The sequence below is a fragment of the Astyanax mexicanus genome, chromosome 3 (assembly GCF_023375975.1).
Source record: "Astyanax mexicanus isolate ESR-SI-001 chromosome 3, AstMex3_surface, whole genome shotgun sequence".
Classification (NCBI taxonomy): Eukaryota; Metazoa; Chordata; class Actinopteri; order Characiformes; family Acestrorhamphidae; genus Astyanax; species Astyanax mexicanus.
In genome coordinates this window covers 49186704-49204361 of record NC_064410.1, presented here as the reverse complement: position 1 = coordinate 49204361, position 17658 = coordinate 49186704, and the positions used below count along the sequence as shown (strand labels likewise).

The 17658-nt window shown below is 38.7% G+C and overlaps 2 protein-coding genes across 5 annotated transcripts; one reads left to right on the top strand and one right to left on the bottom strand.

Moving 5' to 3' along the window:
• Positions 1-789: 789 nt before the first annotated feature.
• chrac1 (chromatin accessibility complex subunit 1) lies at positions 790-9353 on the top strand. Of its 2 annotated transcripts, XM_049475419.1 has the most exons (4): positions 835-1122; positions 5917-6156; positions 7628-7754; positions 8247-9353. In XM_049475419.1, the coding sequence occupies exons 2-4, from the start codon at positions 6004-6006 to the stop codon at positions 8321-8323; spliced, it is 357 nt and encodes a 118-aa protein (XP_049331376.1). In that variant the 5' UTR covers positions 835-1122; positions 5917-6003; the 3' UTR covers positions 8324-9353. The 2 variants fall into 2 exon arrangements, with proteins under 2 accessions (XP_049331375.1, XP_049331376.1); XM_049475418.1 differs by lacking the exons at positions 7628-7754; positions 8247-9353 and having other exon boundaries at positions 790-1122; positions 5917-6006.
• A 709-nt stretch (positions 9354-10062) lies between these two features.
• On the bottom strand, positions 10063-15071 carry si:ch211-57n23.1 (uncharacterized). Of its 3 annotated transcripts, none has more exons than XM_007259829.4 (3): positions 14983-15071; positions 12011-12517; positions 10063-10315 (listed from the first exon to the last, which is right to left on the bottom strand). In XM_007259829.4, the coding sequence occupies exons 2-3, from the start codon at positions 12487-12489 to the stop codon at positions 10138-10140; spliced, it is 657 nt and encodes a 218-aa protein (XP_007259891.2). In that variant the 5' UTR covers positions 12490-12517; positions 14983-15071; the 3' UTR covers positions 10063-10137. The 3 variants fall into 3 exon arrangements, with proteins under 3 accessions (XP_007259891.2, XP_022538965.2, XP_049331374.1); XM_022683244.2 differs by lacking the exon at positions 10063-10315 and adding an exon at positions 10329-10688; XM_049475417.1 differs by lacking the exon at positions 10063-10315 and adding an exon at positions 11676-11840.
• Positions 15072-17658: the final 2587 nt, after the last annotated feature.

The following is a 17658-nucleotide window of genomic DNA, read 5'->3' as shown; positions in this document are numbered from 1 at the left end:
TATTCAAATAAATCTGCAGATTATTAAAAAAATGAGGAAGCACACATTTAAAGGGATATTATGAAAGTTAAAGGAACAGATTATTAAACTTGTAGACTTGATTATTAAAATTTTTTAAATGAGCTAAAATTAAGAACAATTATTATTAAATTAAAGAAACGGATTATTAAAATGTGGAAACAGATTGTTAAATTATTATTGGACCAGTTTATACAATTGAGAAAACTAATGATTAAAATAAGTAAACAGATGATTAAAATGAGGTAACGAATTATTAAAATAAGTAAACAGGTTATTAAAATGTGGATACAGTTTGTTAATTTGATATTGGACTAATTTATACAATTGAGGAAACTAATGATTAAAATAAGTAAACAGATTATAAAAAGGAATTAGCTAATTATCAAACTAAGTAAACAGAATAATAAAAGGAGTTAGCAAATTATTAAAATAAGTAAACAGATATGGGACAAAAAAAAAAAATATGGGAATGATTGATTTAATCACCGGAATGGTCTCTAAATATTGCTATACTCTGATACTTTAGACTCTTCTTATTACAATAGGGCTTTTAAGCGTATTAAAGACAAACAACTAGTTTTGTATATGAACACACAATGATTACAGCGAAAGAGGTCGTTAAAATACTTCATTTCCCATGATGCCGTTGTTCTTGCGTCGTTAGTCCTGCAGATGTACTTCCGGTAAGCACAGCAGCAGACGGTGTTTGAGGCGACGCGCTGCGGGGAAGAAGAGCTGGGAGACAGCTGGCTTCCATGGTCAGGCGGTGGCAGCACTGAGCTGTGACTGAAGTGAGGATGGACGGAAGTGATGACGGATCTGGCAGTGAGCCAGACTCGTTTGGTTGTAGGAGCGGGAATAGGGCCGGTGAGGGAGGAGAATGGCAGGTTGTGCGGTCTAAGAAGAGCAGACGTTTGTCTGAGGATAGAGATTCTAGTGGCAGTGGAGTGCGTGGAGAGACTGTGAAGCGTCGTAAGGAGGAATACCTCATTTTGATCCAGTTTGAATCTGATTCTGCTGGCGTGCTGAATCCGGTCAGGTTGACATCTGAAATTAAATCAGCTCTAGGGGATGTGGCCGGAGCTAAGGTGTTGAGAGGAGGTAAGCTTCTGATAACATGTAAGGATGAGCGTCAACGGGATAAAGCACTTAAAATGAAGTTTCTAGGGGGTAAGAAAGTGATACCGAGATTGTTTAAGGATAAGCAGAGGCTGCGAGGGGTTGTCACAGGGGTGTCATTGGATGTATCTATGGATCAGCTCAAACGTAATCTGTCTGGAGGTACTGTGATTGAGGCCGTCAGGCTTAAAGGCTTCAGGAATGGAGTTAAAGGTGATAGCCTTTCTGTAATGATTCTGTTTGATGGTGACATTTTACCGGATAGGGTTTACCTGGGATATATTAGCTTTCCAGTACGGGCTTACATCCCTCCACCTATTAGATGTTTTAACTGCCAGAGGTATGGACATGTAGCTGCAGCGTGTAGAGGAAAGAAGCGGTGTGGTGTATGTGGGGGAGATCATGAGTACGGACACTGTGCAGAGGGGGTTAAACCCAAATGTTGCAATTGTGGGGGAGATCATAAGGCTGCATATGGCGGATGTGAAGTGCGGAAAAGAGCTGCTAAAGTCCAGGAAGTTCGAGTTACGCAGGGGCTAACCTATGCTGCAGCTCTAAAGGAGGTTAATACGGTTGCTCCTCCTGAAGGCAGTGCTGTAAGATCAGCGCGCACAGTTACTGATGTTCCTAGAACCGCCCTGAGCCACCAAACGCACTGTCCTATCACTCGAGATACTCTGGTAGTTGATAAGATAAAGTTTGTTATGTTTATGGCCGATGTGGTCAACTGTACTGCCCAGACTAATAGTAGGACCGAAAGAATTAAAATCATTGTTAGATCTGCAGAAAAGTTTCTGGATATTAAAAGTTTGACTTGGGAAGTGATTAGCTCGAGTCTTGCTGGGAGGGTTCAACCTTCGCAGTCTAGTGATGGCCCGTAATGGGAATTTTAATATTACAGTGGAATGCAAGGAGTTTGATTGCTAATGGACAAGATTTTAAGAAATTTGTGATTAGTAGAAAACGTGTACCTGATATTGTGTGTGTGCAAGAGACCTGGCTTAAACCCCATTTAAGTTTTACTTTGTCAGGTTATGTAGTCATTCGAAGGGATAGGGATAAGGGTAATGGTGGAGGTGTAGCTACTTTTATTAGGGAAGGAATTGGGTTTAAAGTTAAGCACTTAAGCAGTGAGTTTGAGTCATTGGTGGTGGAGGTATGGGGCACGAGTGGGAAATTCAAGATTGTCAATATGTATAACCCGTGTGATAAACTTTCTGTAGACGTTCTGTCGAAAATGGCAGGACCAGGACAGGGTAAGGCATTGTGGTGTGGAGATTTTAATGCGCACAGCTCACTATGGGGTAGTTCTGTTACTGATGGAAATGGTCTGGCTGTTGAGGAGTTTTTAATGGAAGAGGGCCTGGTATGTTTAAATGATGGTAGGGCTACTAGGTTTAGTATGAATAGTCATACCAAGTCTGCTATTGATTTAACACTAGCTTCTTCTGATTTGGCTGGCATGAGTACTTGGGATGTGGTGCATTTTACTTCTCTGGGTAGTGACCATTATCCTATTTTTTGTGAGTTGGGTACAGAGGTTGTTACAGAACCAAGAGGATACTTGCATAGGTGGAATTTTGATAAGGCTGATTGGAACAAATTCTCTGAACTGTGTGAACTTAGATTGTTGGACTGGTCTATGTCTGGAGATGTAAATAAATGTAATGAGGAGCTGTGTGGAATTCTGTATAGAGCTGCTGAGGACTCCATACCTGTAAAGAAGTTTGGTGGTAAGAAGGCAGCAGTTCCCTGGTGGACTCCAGAATGCTCTTTAGCAGTCAGAAGGCGTAATACTGCCCTCCGTGTGGTGCGAAGAACCTTGTTGGCATCTGATCTAATTATTTATAAACAAGCTCAAGCTGTGGTCAGGAAAACTGTAAAATCTTCAAAGAAGGAGTACTGGAGGTCCTTTTGTAGTAGTATTGGGACTGACATTCCTGTGACTGAAATTTGGACTATGATTAGGAAAATGAGGGGCATTAGAAAAACTGGGACGATTCCTGTTTTACAGAAGGGAGACTGGGAAGCTGTGACTGATGTGGACAAGGCAGAAGTTCTGGCTCAAGCTTTTGTACAGGTTCATGGATCTGCAAATTTAAGTAGTGAGCTGGTGGCCTGCAGGAGTAGAGTCCTTGCACAAAACCCTGAGGTATTAAATAAGAAATTGGTGTTTGATAGTGTTTTAGATAGTGATCTTACATTACTAGAACTCAAACAAGCCATAGAGAGATCTGGCCGAACATCCCCTGGTAAAGATAATATCTGTTATGATATGTTTAAACATCTCACAGACAAATCTCTTAGTATAATTTTGGACTTTTATAATGAAGTTTGGACAGCAGGGCAACTTCCGTCAGCTTGGAAATTGGCCATAGTGGTACCAGTAGGAAAGCCAGGAAAGGACTTGTCTGATACAGCTGGTTATAGGCCTATTTCTTTAACTTCACATTTAAGTAAGCTTATGGAACGCATGATAACAGAAAGGTTGTCCTACTTTCTTGAGCGTCAGAATAGCTTTTCTCCTTATCAGAGTGGTTTTCGTAGGGGCAGAATGACAATGGACTCAATCCTAGGTTTAGAAGCGGATATCAGGAGGGCTCAGCTTTATAAAGAAGTGGTTGTTGCTGTATTTTTTGATATTGAGAAGGCTTATGATATGCTGTGGCGAGAAGGTCTGCTAATTAAGCTGTCTATGCTCGGAATCGGAGGGAGGATGTACAACTGGGTAATGGATTTTTTAATGAATAGGTCCATACAGGTCAGGGTGGGTACTTCATGTTCTAAAGTGTATTCTATTGAAAATGGGACTCCGCAAGGCAGTGTCTGTAGCCCTATTTTATTTAACATTATGATCAATGATATCTTTTCTGGGGTTAGTCCTGACATAGCAAAATCTTTGTATGCAGATGATGGGGCTCTGTGGAAGAGAGGGAGGAATCTATCCTTTGTTAAGCGAAAGATGCAGGAGGCAATTGTTGGGGTTGAACACTGGGCAAATGAATGGGGATTCAAGTTATCTGTGGCTAAATCCCAGGTCATCTATTTTTCTAAGAGATCAAAAACAAATGAACTTGGGCTTAAATTGTATGGTCAGACTCTGGAACAGGTGAAGGTAATCAAGTTTCTTGGTTTGTGGATGGACTCGAAATTGACCTGGAAGCATCACATTATGAAGATCATAGACAAATGCAAAAAAGGATTAAATGTCCTTAAATGCTTGGCGGGAAGTGACTGGGGGGCTGACCGTTCCTCTCTCCTGTGCATTTATGATGCTCTAATTAGATCGGTTTTTGACTATGGCTGCATGGCCTATAGATCAGCTGCTGAGTCTAACCTAAAATTACTCGATGTAATTCAAGCACAAGCTCTGAGATTGTGTTGTGGTGCAGTTAGATCCTCCCCAGTGGCTTCTCTACAGGTTGAAACAGGAGAAATGCCTTTGCATTTAAGAAGACTTGCATTGTCTACTGTATATTGGTCCAACCTGAAGGGGCACATAGAGAGCCATCCAGCTGTGTCTGTTCTACATGATTGCAGTGCTCCTCTTCATGGTCCCTCAAGGAGTTTTGGGTGTCTGAGCAACTCAGAAGCAGGCGAAATGGGATTGCAGGCTCGTGCTTTCAGCAGTACTGTTCCTATATCAGTGGTACCACCTTGGCTGTTCCCATTGCCTAGGGTTGATTTTTCCCTCCTTAATAAAAAATGGAGTGATGCAGGAAGTACAGCTGTTATGGTAGAACAACATCTGGCACTTAATTATTATGGTACTCTGCAGGTGTATACTGATGGGTCAAAGGATCCTACTGTGGGTTCCACATCAGCAGCGTTTTTTGTGCCAGAATTTCATGTGGTTGTTGGTAGGCGACTGTCTGATAACCTATCTGTATTTTCCTCCGAGCTTGTCGCCATTCTTTTAGCATTGCAGTGGGCTGAGGATGTTTGCCCAATGAGGATGGTGATTTGTTCAGATTCTTTGTCTGCTTTACAAAGCATCCAGTCTGGCAAATCTAAATGTAGACAAGACCTAATTTTAGAAATATCTCAGGCATTATTTCGTTTACACATGCAGACTATTTTAGTTCAGTTTTTATGGGTTCCAGCACATGTAGGGGTGGACGGTAATGAGACTGCTGACAAAGCTGCTAAACACTGCCTGAAGCAAAATAGAAGTGATCTCAATATCCCTCTTAGCAAAGCTGAGGCAAGAGTGGTTGTAAAGCAACATGTTAGAACATTATGGCAGTCTAATTGGGAACATGAACCAAAGGGGAGGCATTTGTTTGCAATACAACCGAGAGTTGGTTTTGGAGGGAGTGGAGGGTACGGTCGGAGGCAGGAAATTGTACTAACAAGGCTCCGAATAGGTCACAGTATGCTGAATGCCTCTTTGCAAATTATACAGAAACACTCCACAGGGCTTTGTCGCCACTGTCCGCAGAGGGAAACCGTGGACCATGTTCTTTTTTGTTGCAATAAATATGCTGTACAAAGGAAGATTTTGTTTTCTTCTCTTAAAGACAAGGGTCATAAAGAATTTTCTTTGACAGGATTGCTTTCTTATGGGGCAGGGATGGGGTCGGTTCATAAACTGGTTTTTCAATATTTGAAAGCTATTGGTATATTTTGCTTTATTTAGTTTTTTTTTTTTTTTTTCCCCTCTCTCGTTTACTTTCTTTTAGTTTTATGTACTTATTTATGAATTTCCTTTCACCTACATTTTGTTTATTATTGGCCATGTCACTTCCCGAAATCACACTTCACACTCCTGCTCAGTAGGTGGCGGTAATGCACCTTCAGTTGGTCTGCCATCCGCCATAAACCTGAAAGAAGAAGAAGAAGAAGAAGACGGTGTTTGAAAAGATGTCTGAGAAGAGCGTGGAGGGTAAAGATGAGCGGGGTGTTAATAATAAAACCATCTCTCTGCCCGTTTCCCGCGTTAAACTGATCATGAAGAGCTCTCCGGATGTCTCCTGTATAAACCAGGACGCGTTGTTCCTCACCACCAAGGCCACGGTAACTTTACCTACAGTCCACACAGTGCTCAGATCAGCAGAGCGCCCAGTCACTCATCAGATTAACTGCTGCTCTGTGATCATTTTATACACTACAGACTAGAGATTAATTCAGAAACTTTACACTTTAAAACGTATTTAAACTTTAAAAACTGGATACACGTACTTTCCTAATAGCTAGCTAAATGGAAATGTATTAAAACTGTTGGATACTAAACTTTTACTGTAGTAGAGTTAGCTGTGTTTTTATTAACAGCATTAGCGAGCTTCATTGTGTAAATGAAGGATTGTTTGTCACATATGTATCTATATCCATACACTGTACGTCCAGTGAAATGCTTTAATAACAGATTTCATATAATGTATAAATTATAAACATAAAAAGCTCAAAAAATAAAGTCAAAATTTAAAAATCTTTCAAATTTTTCTACATAAAGTGTGTGTGGAGTAATACTAAAGTCATCCAAACTATGAAGAAAAACAGTAAACAAAAAAGTGTTGAACAACCCAAAATATGTTTTATATTTTAGATTCTTTAAAGTAGCACCTCTTGCTCAGATTTCAGCTTTACACATCTTGGCTGGATTTTCTCAGTCAGTTTTATAAGGTAGGGTAATTTGGATTGGTTTTCAGTTAACAGCTGTGCTGAACTTGTGCAAGAATTAATTACTTGAATTTCTTTCCTCTTAATGTGTTTGAGAGCATCAGTTGTAAAGATATTGTGAAGAGGTAGAGTTGGTATACAGTGAATATCCCTATTTGAGTAAAGTTTTAATCCATGTTATGGCAAGAACTACTCAACTAAGTGAAGAAGAAAAAAATACTTGAATTTGAAGGAAATGAAGATTAGTCAATCTGAAAAATGTCAAGAATTTTGAAAGTATCCTCAAGTGCAGTCGCAAAGACCATCATGTCCCAGGAAAGGAAAACCAAGAGTCACATCTGTTACAGAGGACAATTTAATCAGAGTTTTTTTATTAACCTAAATGCTTCACAGAGTATTTTTGTTTGTTTAACACTCACTACATGATTCCTTATGTGTTTCTTAATAGTCTGGATGACTTCAGGAATTTATTACACTGAGAAAAAAAAAATCAATGTGAAGAGTTGTCAACTTTTGACTGGTGCTGTGTACAAGGTTATCTTTTCTGCAGATCAACTGTAGTGTGCTTAATATATTGTAAATCTTACAATATATAAATCGTATTATATATTGTGAAATAAAATAATTATAACCATATCCCCAAACCCTAAGCACAATAAAAAAAAGAAAAACAGAAATATGTAAGAAGTGTGCTGTAGAGGTGTAAAGTGCAAATTAGTGATTTTGCAGGGGGTATAGTTAATATTTGTTAAATGTAACTTGAATGTTTTTATGTGGAGTGTCATTAATTTACATTACATTTAATCTAACTGAATAAACATGTATCTTTATTAATTATTTGCCTTGAATTATTATTTTTTCTGTATAGGAGCTCTTTGTTCAGCATTTGGCTCTGTCCTCATACAATAATGGATCTGGCAAAGAGACAAACACACTGTCCTACAGTGATCTGGCGAACACTGCGGAAGAGACAGAAACCTTTCAGTTCCTTACAGGTAAGAGATTTTGCTTTACTATGGCCTGATGCAGAATAGATTATAATAATGTATATATATTTTTCAGTCCTTGGGATCAGATGATAGAATAGTATTGTTAGATTATTGTTCTGTTGTTTTATTATCTCCATGGTTTTGATTGGTGTCTTAATTGTGAAGGGATCCAGAAGTCTGATGGGTTTGAATAATCCAAAATCTTCCTTTGCATTGCTATTGTTATTACATACATTTTACTGTTAAGTACTCTGATGTGCCTTGAATTTACCATAGTACCCCACTATAAGCACTGCTATACAATAAAGAATAACCAGAATACATGTAGGTTCACTTTGTGTTACTTTCTCCTACATTGTAGAAAATTTTCTCTAAAATATACCAGTTCACATCAAAACACTCCAAATTACTTAATATGTCACATATATGTATATATAGTTAATTCTACATTGAATGCCAGACCTGCTGTCACATTTGATGCTCTTTCTCTCTTCCTAGATATTCTTCCAAAGAAAATCCTAGCAAGCGATTACCTGAAGTCACTGGAGCAAATGGAGGAAGATGAAGAAAACTGACATTGCTGTGCAGCTCTCAAACCACCAATACAATAATCTGTTCAACTTCTTCATTAGAGCACAGAGACATAGTAACAAGTTCAAAAACATCTCGTTCCTCACAACAAAAAGTAATGGACAAACCCAGGATGTTGTGCTCCTCACTTCTCCACACCTTGCTTGTTTGAGAGGAATTTTCCTGGGTCTAGTTTCCCAGAAGCATCTTAAAATGATGCTGGTTTCACTGGTGAAGAGACCGCTTTGTGCTGAGATGCCTTTGGGAAACCCAGTTCTGTTTGTTTGTTTGTTTGTTTGTTTAATAGATTGATTGATTGTTTTTCTGTTTAATTCTGTTGTAGGCATATTAATTGTTACTGGCTGCCTAACCACTAAGGGCTTAGTTATTACATCACCACTGAAATAGGTGTAGGCTAAATGTAAAAAAGTCTTACCACAGTTTTTTTTTAAGGAACTGCATATTTGCTCTTCTATTCCATAACTTTATGCATATCTAGTGAGAGCTGACTCAGTTGCAGCTGAGCAACATCTGCTTTTAAAGTAGTGCTACTCAGGGCATTAACACTCTCTGTGTCTGTGTGTGTGTGTGTATATTTGAAGGGACATTATGCTCACTGACTTTTTTTTGTTGTAAATGCTACAAAAATGTTGGATCTGTGTCATGGTACACATACTGCAAGAGAAAGAAATCAATATTTGTTTTAATGGGTTCATTGTCATCTCATTTTCATTCAAGTTTGACTAATTTTTCTAATCTGATGGTTAAAATCACACACAGTTGCTGATGTAAATTCATGAAAGTTAATTAATAGATCAGAATCTGTTCCCGATATGTCTGTATGCATTGGCTGCTGCTCTTCAGTGTAAAAGGTTTGAGAGGAGAGCTTTATTATTCGGTAGTTGGAGGTGAGGTCATGCACTGAATTTCAAAGTTGTGAATATTTTTACTTGAAATTTGTACTGCATCTGACGTTTTGTATAGTGTACTGTATGATTGGTATGTAGATGCAAACAATAAACATGTGTTTTCTTATTTACTGGGTTTGGAGTGTTAATGTAAATTGAAGTGTTACCTTGAAGTGTGGGCTTGAAAATGCCCACAGCTGCATAAGTTATATAAAAGGTGTTATTTCATAATGCCGCTGGCCAGTGTGCTCATGGCAAGGTGATATTATTATAATGGTTAAGAGTTTGGGCAAGGTCTTTTAGTGGGACCGGTCTTCCAGATGGATGGGAGGTTTTCCCTTTCCATGTTTGAAAATTATATATCCATATTTGACTAGGTCTGCCTAACAACAGAGCGATCTATATTCTGATTGGCTCAACGGGAGTACATTATAATATACAGCCAATGGATTGGCAAGCGTGAGAAATACCATGTGTGGCGTGTGAGCGTGTGAACTCGCTGAGGTGCGTGTGTCACACGCTCAAAGCGTGAGACTTGAGAACACTGCCCCACACACATATCCTGCAGGTCAGTACAGTGTTCTTTAGCTTCCATGAGAGTAGATGCTGTCCCATAACATTTGGCAGGTCTGTATAAAGCATAGCAGAAATGCTAATGTAATGAATCATGTAGTCTTTTCATTACAAGTTAGTTTTATTTGAATATTCACTGTTTTGCAGTTTGTCTCAATTATTGTTACACCATACAATGTTAGACCAACTTTAGACCAATTAGAACAAGTTCTGTGGCTTTGCCTTTAGCATACACTTGTTTTTTTTTTCATGAAAATTTCAAATTAAATCCAAAATTAAAGATGTTTAAATTGGTAACGAATCATGTTATCCACTTCTTCAAACAGTTAAAAAGTTCTTCATGCACATCTCAAAAATGGATCATCTCCTGATATATCCCTCAAACCAAATCTGGCTAGTTGGTGCTGCATGGTGCACAGGCTTCGGTCCAGATCAGAAATATGCTGTTCCAGAAGAGCTGCGATTTCATCCCTGCCGACGATTGAGTCCATGTTGTTCGCAATCTGCTCCTTTAAACTGAACAGAAAAAGAAAATATCTTTTATTTTCATAAATCAGAAATTGTAGCAGTGTTTGATTAAAACTGCAGATCAGTACATGACAAAACTTAACAAAAGTTTGGATTGCCTTTTACTGAATAAATTAATAAGCTGTGCTTTCTGCACGTAAGAAGCTAAAGACACAATATGCATTGGTGTAGTGAACACTGGAGATGTAAGATGTGTGTGTAATAAAGTACTCCCTTTTTAACAACACTCTTAATCATGCAGAGGGACAAGAGCTGACGTGTCTTTTCCACATGTTACATCATTCTCATGGAATTCAGCCGTGCGGGTGGGCTCCAAAACAGTTTCTTTAGAAGTTTACTTAGTTCTGGTAAGCTTCAAGACCTTTTAAAAAAAAAAAAAAAACTTTATAACAGTGTGCCGTATTTGAATTTAGCAGTGTTGTTGGGCTCCAAAACTTTTTCAGAAGTTGACTTTGTACAGCTCTGGAAAAAATTAAGAGACCACTTCAGTTTCTGAATAAGTTTCTCTGACTTTGTTATTTATAGGTATATGTTTGAGTAAAATTAATATTGTTGTTTTATTCTATAAACTACAGACAGCATTTCTTCCAAATCTAAAATAAAAATATATACATATAAAAAAATACATTTAGAGCATTTATTTGCAGAAAATAAGAAATGGCTGATATAACAAAAGCGATGCAGAGCTTTCAGACCTCAAATAATGCAAAGAAAACATAAAGTAATGTTCATAACGTTTTAAGAGTTCAGAAATCAATATTTGGTGGAATAACTGTTTTCATGCATCTTGGCATGTTCCCCTCCACCAGTCTTACACACTGCTTTTGGATAACTTTATGCCACTCCTGGTGCAACAATTCAAGCAGTTCAGTTTGGTTTGATGGATTGTGATCATCCAACTTCCTCTTGATTATATTCCAGAGCTTTTCAATTTGGTAAAATCAAAGAAACTCGTCATTTTTAAGTGGTCTTCCAGAGCTGTGGGCAATATAGGAATTAATCAGTGTTGGTAAATTCCACATATTTTCCTTCAGTTTTAAAGTTAAATGGCTCAAAGCATGAGGATCAAGAGTGTGTATCTTTAGATCAAATCTTTGAAACAATGTATGAATATTACATAAAATAAATAGATGTAAGATGTTCATTTAATGTATAACCATACCAAATTTTTGACTAATCTGCACATATTCAGTGTCTCTTTCTTAGAATCCTATATTTAGATGCTGGATATGCATAGGATTTCAATGCTGTGCCAGGAAAACACAGAGTCACTGGACACTGAAAAACAGGTGGAAATATATAGTGGATGGGGAGTATGCAGTATTGAGCTTTGGAACTGTATTTTCTGGAATGATGGAGCTTAATCCAATACTTTTGAGATGAGTTGGGGAATTGAGGATGAGGTGGGGGGTGGGGATCATCCAACTTCTAGAAATCACTGATGCAACGCTCTTGTCACTGATTGCAATCAAATCCTTATAGCAATGATCCAAAATCTAGTAGAAAGCCTTCCCTGTAAAGTAGAAGCAGTTACTCCAACAAAAAAGTAGTGTGAACTCAATACTTAATACCCTTGATTTGATAAGAAACAATGAATTAGCAGCTGCCCCCTAATTGTAACACAGATTTTTTTTTGCCATATTGTCACCACCCCCCTCAAGTTTCAATGGAGGACATTTTTACCTGGAGAAGGTGTAGTGTTGTCCACCCTCCTTCCTTTTCATGTCCAGGCTGTTGAAGACCTCCTGCATGGAGTCTACTGTCTGCTCAATGTTGCTGTGGTCATCCAGGACCCCTCTGATGAACTCCCTGGCCTGCTGATCATAGGAGGCTCCCCCCTCCTCTAGGCCGCTGGCCTGGGAAACGGCCTGCAGAGCCGCACGGTTCTGCAGAACCAGCAGCCGGGTCTGCTCAAACTCCTCAGGACCCACTATGTTATCCCAGCACACAGGAGTGGACGAGGGCAGCCAGAAGCGCTGTGTGCAGTTGGCAGGATGTCCAGGTTTCTCTGTGATGAAGGGGCTGTCCGCTGGGAAGCTCTGCAGAAGCTCCTCCAGGCCTGAGCCCCACTCCCAGTCACTGTCTACCAAGTGAAGCGCACTCAATCCAAGGCAGCACACACTCAGGAGGAGCAGCCATTTGGACAAGCAAACCCAGGCCATCCTACTGCAGTGCAGTGACAGAGGGGAGCTAACGAGAAAACACACGTTTACAGTTCAGATCCCACCCAGTTCAGATTTTAATGTACCTTAAAACTGGCATAGGTTCAAATACAGGAATTAAGATGTAAATGGGACTTGCATCTCAACTACTGGGTCTAAACTAAACAAATAATGACAGGGTGGCTTAATGGTTACCACGTTCGCCTCCCAGCACTGGGTTCAAGTTCCTATCTGGTTGGTGTTTCCATGTTTTCCCTGTGTCTGCATGGCTTTCTTCCAACAGTCCAAAAACATGGAGATCAGGTAATTTGGATACTCTAAATTGCCCAGAAAAATTAAATACTCTAAATCGATTTGTATATGTATGTATAGGTATGTGTAATGTATAGGATTGTGCGTGTATAAAATCATATATATTGGCACTCTGTCCTGGGCAAATGCTGTAGTGCCCAATGCAGTTCCTCCAGGTGAACGGTCGTTACCGGTTGAGAGTACGCTGTGCACTATTGGCTGCTGCTTCTCACTGGTGTGTGGATAAGTGCTAAGTGTGAATGGCTGTGTGTAAAACATGTAAATTGTAAAGAGTCCTTGGGTTTCTATAAAGGTGCTACATAAGTGTAAGTTTAAGTGTAAATCTAGTATCATAGCCCATGCTGTTTTGACATGTTGCCATGTCTCATTGAAGCCAAGGAACACAGCCCTTACCTGCAGGAAATGCATATCTCCTGTATTAAATATGGATGAGATTTCTGCCAAAGTCTTTTATAAATTCACATGGGCAAATCTAGCCAGATGCCACCAGTCACAATCTTGCCTTAATTTCATTTCATTTACAGCATTTATCTGACACTATTATCCAGAGCGACTTGCAAGTTTATTCCTGTTACAGAGGCAGGCCTACATAGTGTTAGGAATCTTGCCCAAGGACTATTGGTGTAGCGTAGCATACCACCCAGACAGGGAATTGAACCCCTGTCTCCCACATGACAGGGTAGCTCCCTGGCAGCTACTGGTGTTAACACCCACACCATCCACTTTCCAATATGTCACAAACGCATTGTGACATATTGGTGGCTCAACAGTTGGGGTTCAGTTGGGGTTGGGTTTGTGACCTAAGTTTGGCAAACTTGTGCTCTTAACCAATGTCTGCTCAACCCAATTTCACTATGTGTTTGTATTCTCACTAGTGCATATGTGATTTTAAATTGCCTGTGACATTGCACATTATTATTACAGCTCTACTAGTGTATATATGCAAAATCCACATTATATCTGTGCATCCTCTTGCAAACTAATGTACAGATATTGACAAAAGCCCTATCCGGACGGGATTAGTTTCTCAGGTGGTCCTGGGGTAATTTTCTCTTTTATGGGGGGTCCTCCATGATTTTATTCCCATATGGAACGACCATGTACGTGTTTTTCTCAGATGTCCTCTGGGAAAACTACTGGTTGAATTACCTACTGTTTTTTGCTAAACTCCGTGGTCCTCCAGTAATTTTAGTCCTGTCCGGATGCACATCTCTGAGTTTTATCACCTCATGTTTAATAAAATAGCTATTGTTCACTGCCACGCTCCGTAATTACAATTTGTGTGCGTGTTTCCACGGAGATCCACGTAAACACAACAGCGAGACAAAAAACTCACTGGTCCTCCTGTTTTCCCAATTGCAGTCCGTATGTAAGAGTTTTACCACTGAATAGAAGTGTGAAATATTTTTCACACACGGCCCATCTGTGAAACTAATCCCGCCTAGATAGGGCTAAAGACAACAAAGTGTAGTAAACACACATACACACACAAGTAAGGCTGCACAGTGTACTGTTTCTGCATCATAATCACAATGTGCAATGTTACATGCAATTTTTTTGCTACTTAATAAAAAGCTATTTTTGTATTCGAAAAATCGAAATGTATCTTGAACTTGGACATGGTCACTATAAACCATTCAACAAACAATTCTAATTCACGGGCATTTTTGTTTTTATCATTTCATGAATATTCAAAAGATTTGAGGACAAAAAGGCTCAGTATTCTTATAATGATCCAAAAACTATTGCAAAGTCATAGTTTTTGGATCATTATAAGCATTTAAAAAATGTTCTCTATTTGATAGAACTTGCATTTAATCTCTGCTCAGTACTTTTCTCAATGTAAATAACATGGACATTCAGATACATTATAAAGTCAAAATATTTTATCCAAATTATTATCACATTTTATATACATCTGATCTGATTAAGAGCTTTTAAATGTTACACATCCCTGTGCTTCAGTCACCCAGCATTAAATAACAGTGTTCAGTCCACAGTTCAGACTTCATACTCTGAATCAAATCACTCAGCATAACAAACGTGAGTCCGAACAGTTCCAGCCTTTCTCATTAACCTGCAGAATTCACAGACAGTAAAGACTACAGACAGACAGAGAGCAGACACTGACTGACTGCTGGTTGTGTGAGCAGAGTGTAGAGCAGCAGTGTGTTAACTTACCTCGGCTGGTCCTGTGTGTTGTTGTGGAGCTGTGTGGATCGTAACTGAGCTGTGGAAAATCTGACTCACTCCTCTAACTGCTCTCACTGCTGCTGGAGCTCCAGCAGAACAGCCACAGCTGCACCATTTAGCTGCCGGAGAAGATATCCTGAAGGACTTAGGATCTTACAGGACTTGGAAATGAACAATGTTTACTAGTGCATCTCAAAAAATCTGAATATCATTGAAAAGTTCATTTATTTCAGTAATTCAGTTCAAAATGTAAAACTCGTATATAGGTGTATTACACACAGAGTGATCTATTTAAAGGTTTGTTTCTTTTATTGTTGATGATTATGGCTTACAGTCAATGAAAACCCAAAAATCAGTGTATCAGTTGGTCCTGCTGGAAAATAAAATCCGCATCTCAATAAAAGTTGTCAGCAGAGGAAAGCATGAAGTGCTGGGAAAACACTGCACTGCACTGATTTTGGATTTGATAAAACACAGTGGATCAACATCAGCAGATGACATGCCTCTCCAAACCATCACTGATCATCAGTAAATTTAGCATTTTATTTGGAAATCAAGGGAGCAGAGTCTGGAGGAAGAGTGGAGACACACAGTCTAGTGTGAAATTTCCACAGTCAGTGATGGTTTGGGGAGACATGACATCTCAGAAAATAGATCTGTATTGAACCATAGCTGGCTTTTTTATGGAATCTCTCAAAAAATAAAGGTGCAACAAAAACCTTTTTGAGTCACGCCATAAAAAACAACATATGGTTCATGCCCACAAAGAGTGAGTTGATCTTTACTTAAAAGGCTCTGTAAGCTTTCTGCATATTCTTGTTTCCATCTCAACATTTCAAACACTTTAGAAAAAAAAAAGTTTTTTTCTGAAGCAACATTTTTAAATAACCTTTTTAGCACCTTTATTTTTAAGCATGTATATTGGCATGGTCTTAAGAGTATATAGTGTGCTGTACAACACTGTGCGTATGAGAGTTACTAATATCCAGTGTAGGACAGACTGGAAATTTATGAACAGTGCTGGATACTTTTCTCTAAAAACAAAATGTTACCAGGTCACAAGATAAAAAAGAAAAAGGATAAATATCCTTTTAAAACTGCTTTAGTAGCTTATCCAAAGAGAATGTCAGATTAAGTAGTAAACTGCTGATTTTGTTTAAAAAAATGACCAGCTTTAAAACAGCATGAAAGCTCCCTTTTTCTGTTTTTTTTTTTTCTTTTAAGCTCTCCGTCCAAGTAGCAAGAGAGCAGTAAGAAAGCAGTGGGGGAAAACAAAGCCTGTTCACTGAATGACTGGATGTTTTTACGAGGCCTTTAGTCTGCGGGCTCCTTCTCAGACACACATTTTCAGTTTGGTGCTCAAAGTCTGGGTGAAGCAAAAGTTTAAGCCCTATTTGGCATCTCCTAGACATCTGGACAGGGTATGGATGACATCATCACAACCTTTTTTGCAGACATTCACATTGCTAACAGAGGTTGTTAGCAACTAGTTACATTTATACAGTTAAAAATGCTTCTTAAAATAAGTACAATTTTATCAATACTATACTTTACTACTTTAGTAAATGATTGTATGTTTGAAAGAAAATTGAAGTAATTTTTTTTTCAGTAACATTTAGTTGCACTTGCCTGAGTAACTTATTATAATAATACACATAAGCCAGTGTAGTATAAAGAGTCTGATACAAACACTCATATTGATGTAGTTTAAGTGTAGGATCCTCCTCCCAAAGCCTGTATCAGAACGTGTTCATTTAGCTGACAACACAGGCCCAGCTTGTCCAGTAAGTGTAATGGAAAGGATGAGATGCAAATCTGTTCTGGCCAAGACTGTCAATCACTTTATTCCTAAGTTTAACCCCACCTTCTTATGATATAGAAAAATAATGTTGGATTCACTGAGATCTGTGGGAAATAAAGCCGTGCTAAAATTTCGACACAGGGAAAACTAACTGCTGGAATTATTCACTGGATGTGGAAAAACAGTCTAGAGGAGAAACATGAGATGGAAAATGGTCTGTTTTGTCTCTGAAACATATGGGAATGGACATAGCTGCACAGAATATTGTAACCAGCCAACAGAGGCACTAAACATGAGGAGGCTTCACACTTAAGAGAGACAAACGGGCCATGTTTTCTGGTAAATAAGTTAACTGTAAATCTATAAAAGCTATTTTTATTTGAAAAAGGTTAAATTACAGGTTTTAATTTCAGATGTTTGAATGTTCTACTTTTTTGTACTTTTCTTGGTTGTAATTTTAGTTAAGCCACTTTAGCTATTCTAAAACAGTTTGTTGGTGTATAGCGTCTCTTAAGCTTTGTAGTAATCTAGTTTGCAATGTTTTGTGCAGCAGGTTTTATATTTTATAGCATACTGTAATGATTCAAGTAGAGAATGTGAACTCTGGCCTTAGGCCGGATTACAATATTTTGTCCTGAGCAGAACCCACCACATCTGTGTTTACTTTGCGAATGTTGCTTAGTGGTTAAGAGAATGCATAAGGATTATCTGAAAGTCCAACACAATGACCTCAAGTCACAGGAATGACAACAGGATTTGGCAAAAACAGTAACGTTTGTTGCAGAGGAAGACACAGCCTGTACAAACGCTTTCCTTACAATGGAAAAAAAAATAATATTTTAAGAAACGAAACAGAAGCCAGA

Coding starts and splice junctions, on each gene's coding strand:
- chrac1 (XM_049475418.1), top strand. CDS start 819: ATGGACGGAAGTGATGACGGATCTGGCAGTGAGCCAGACTCGTTTGGT. Junction 1,123..5,916: donor AGCTAAGGTGTTGAGAGGAG/GTAAGCTTCTGA, acceptor ACTCCTGCTCAG/TAGGTGGCGGTAATGCACCT.
- si:ch211-57n23.1 (XM_007259829.4), bottom strand. CDS start 12,489: ATGGCCTGGGTTTGCTTGTCCAAATGGCTGCTCCTCCTGAGTGTGTGC. Junction 10,316..12,010: donor CAACACTACACCTTCTCCAG/GTAAAAATGTCC, acceptor TTTTCTGTTCAG/TTTAAAGGAGCAGATTGCGA.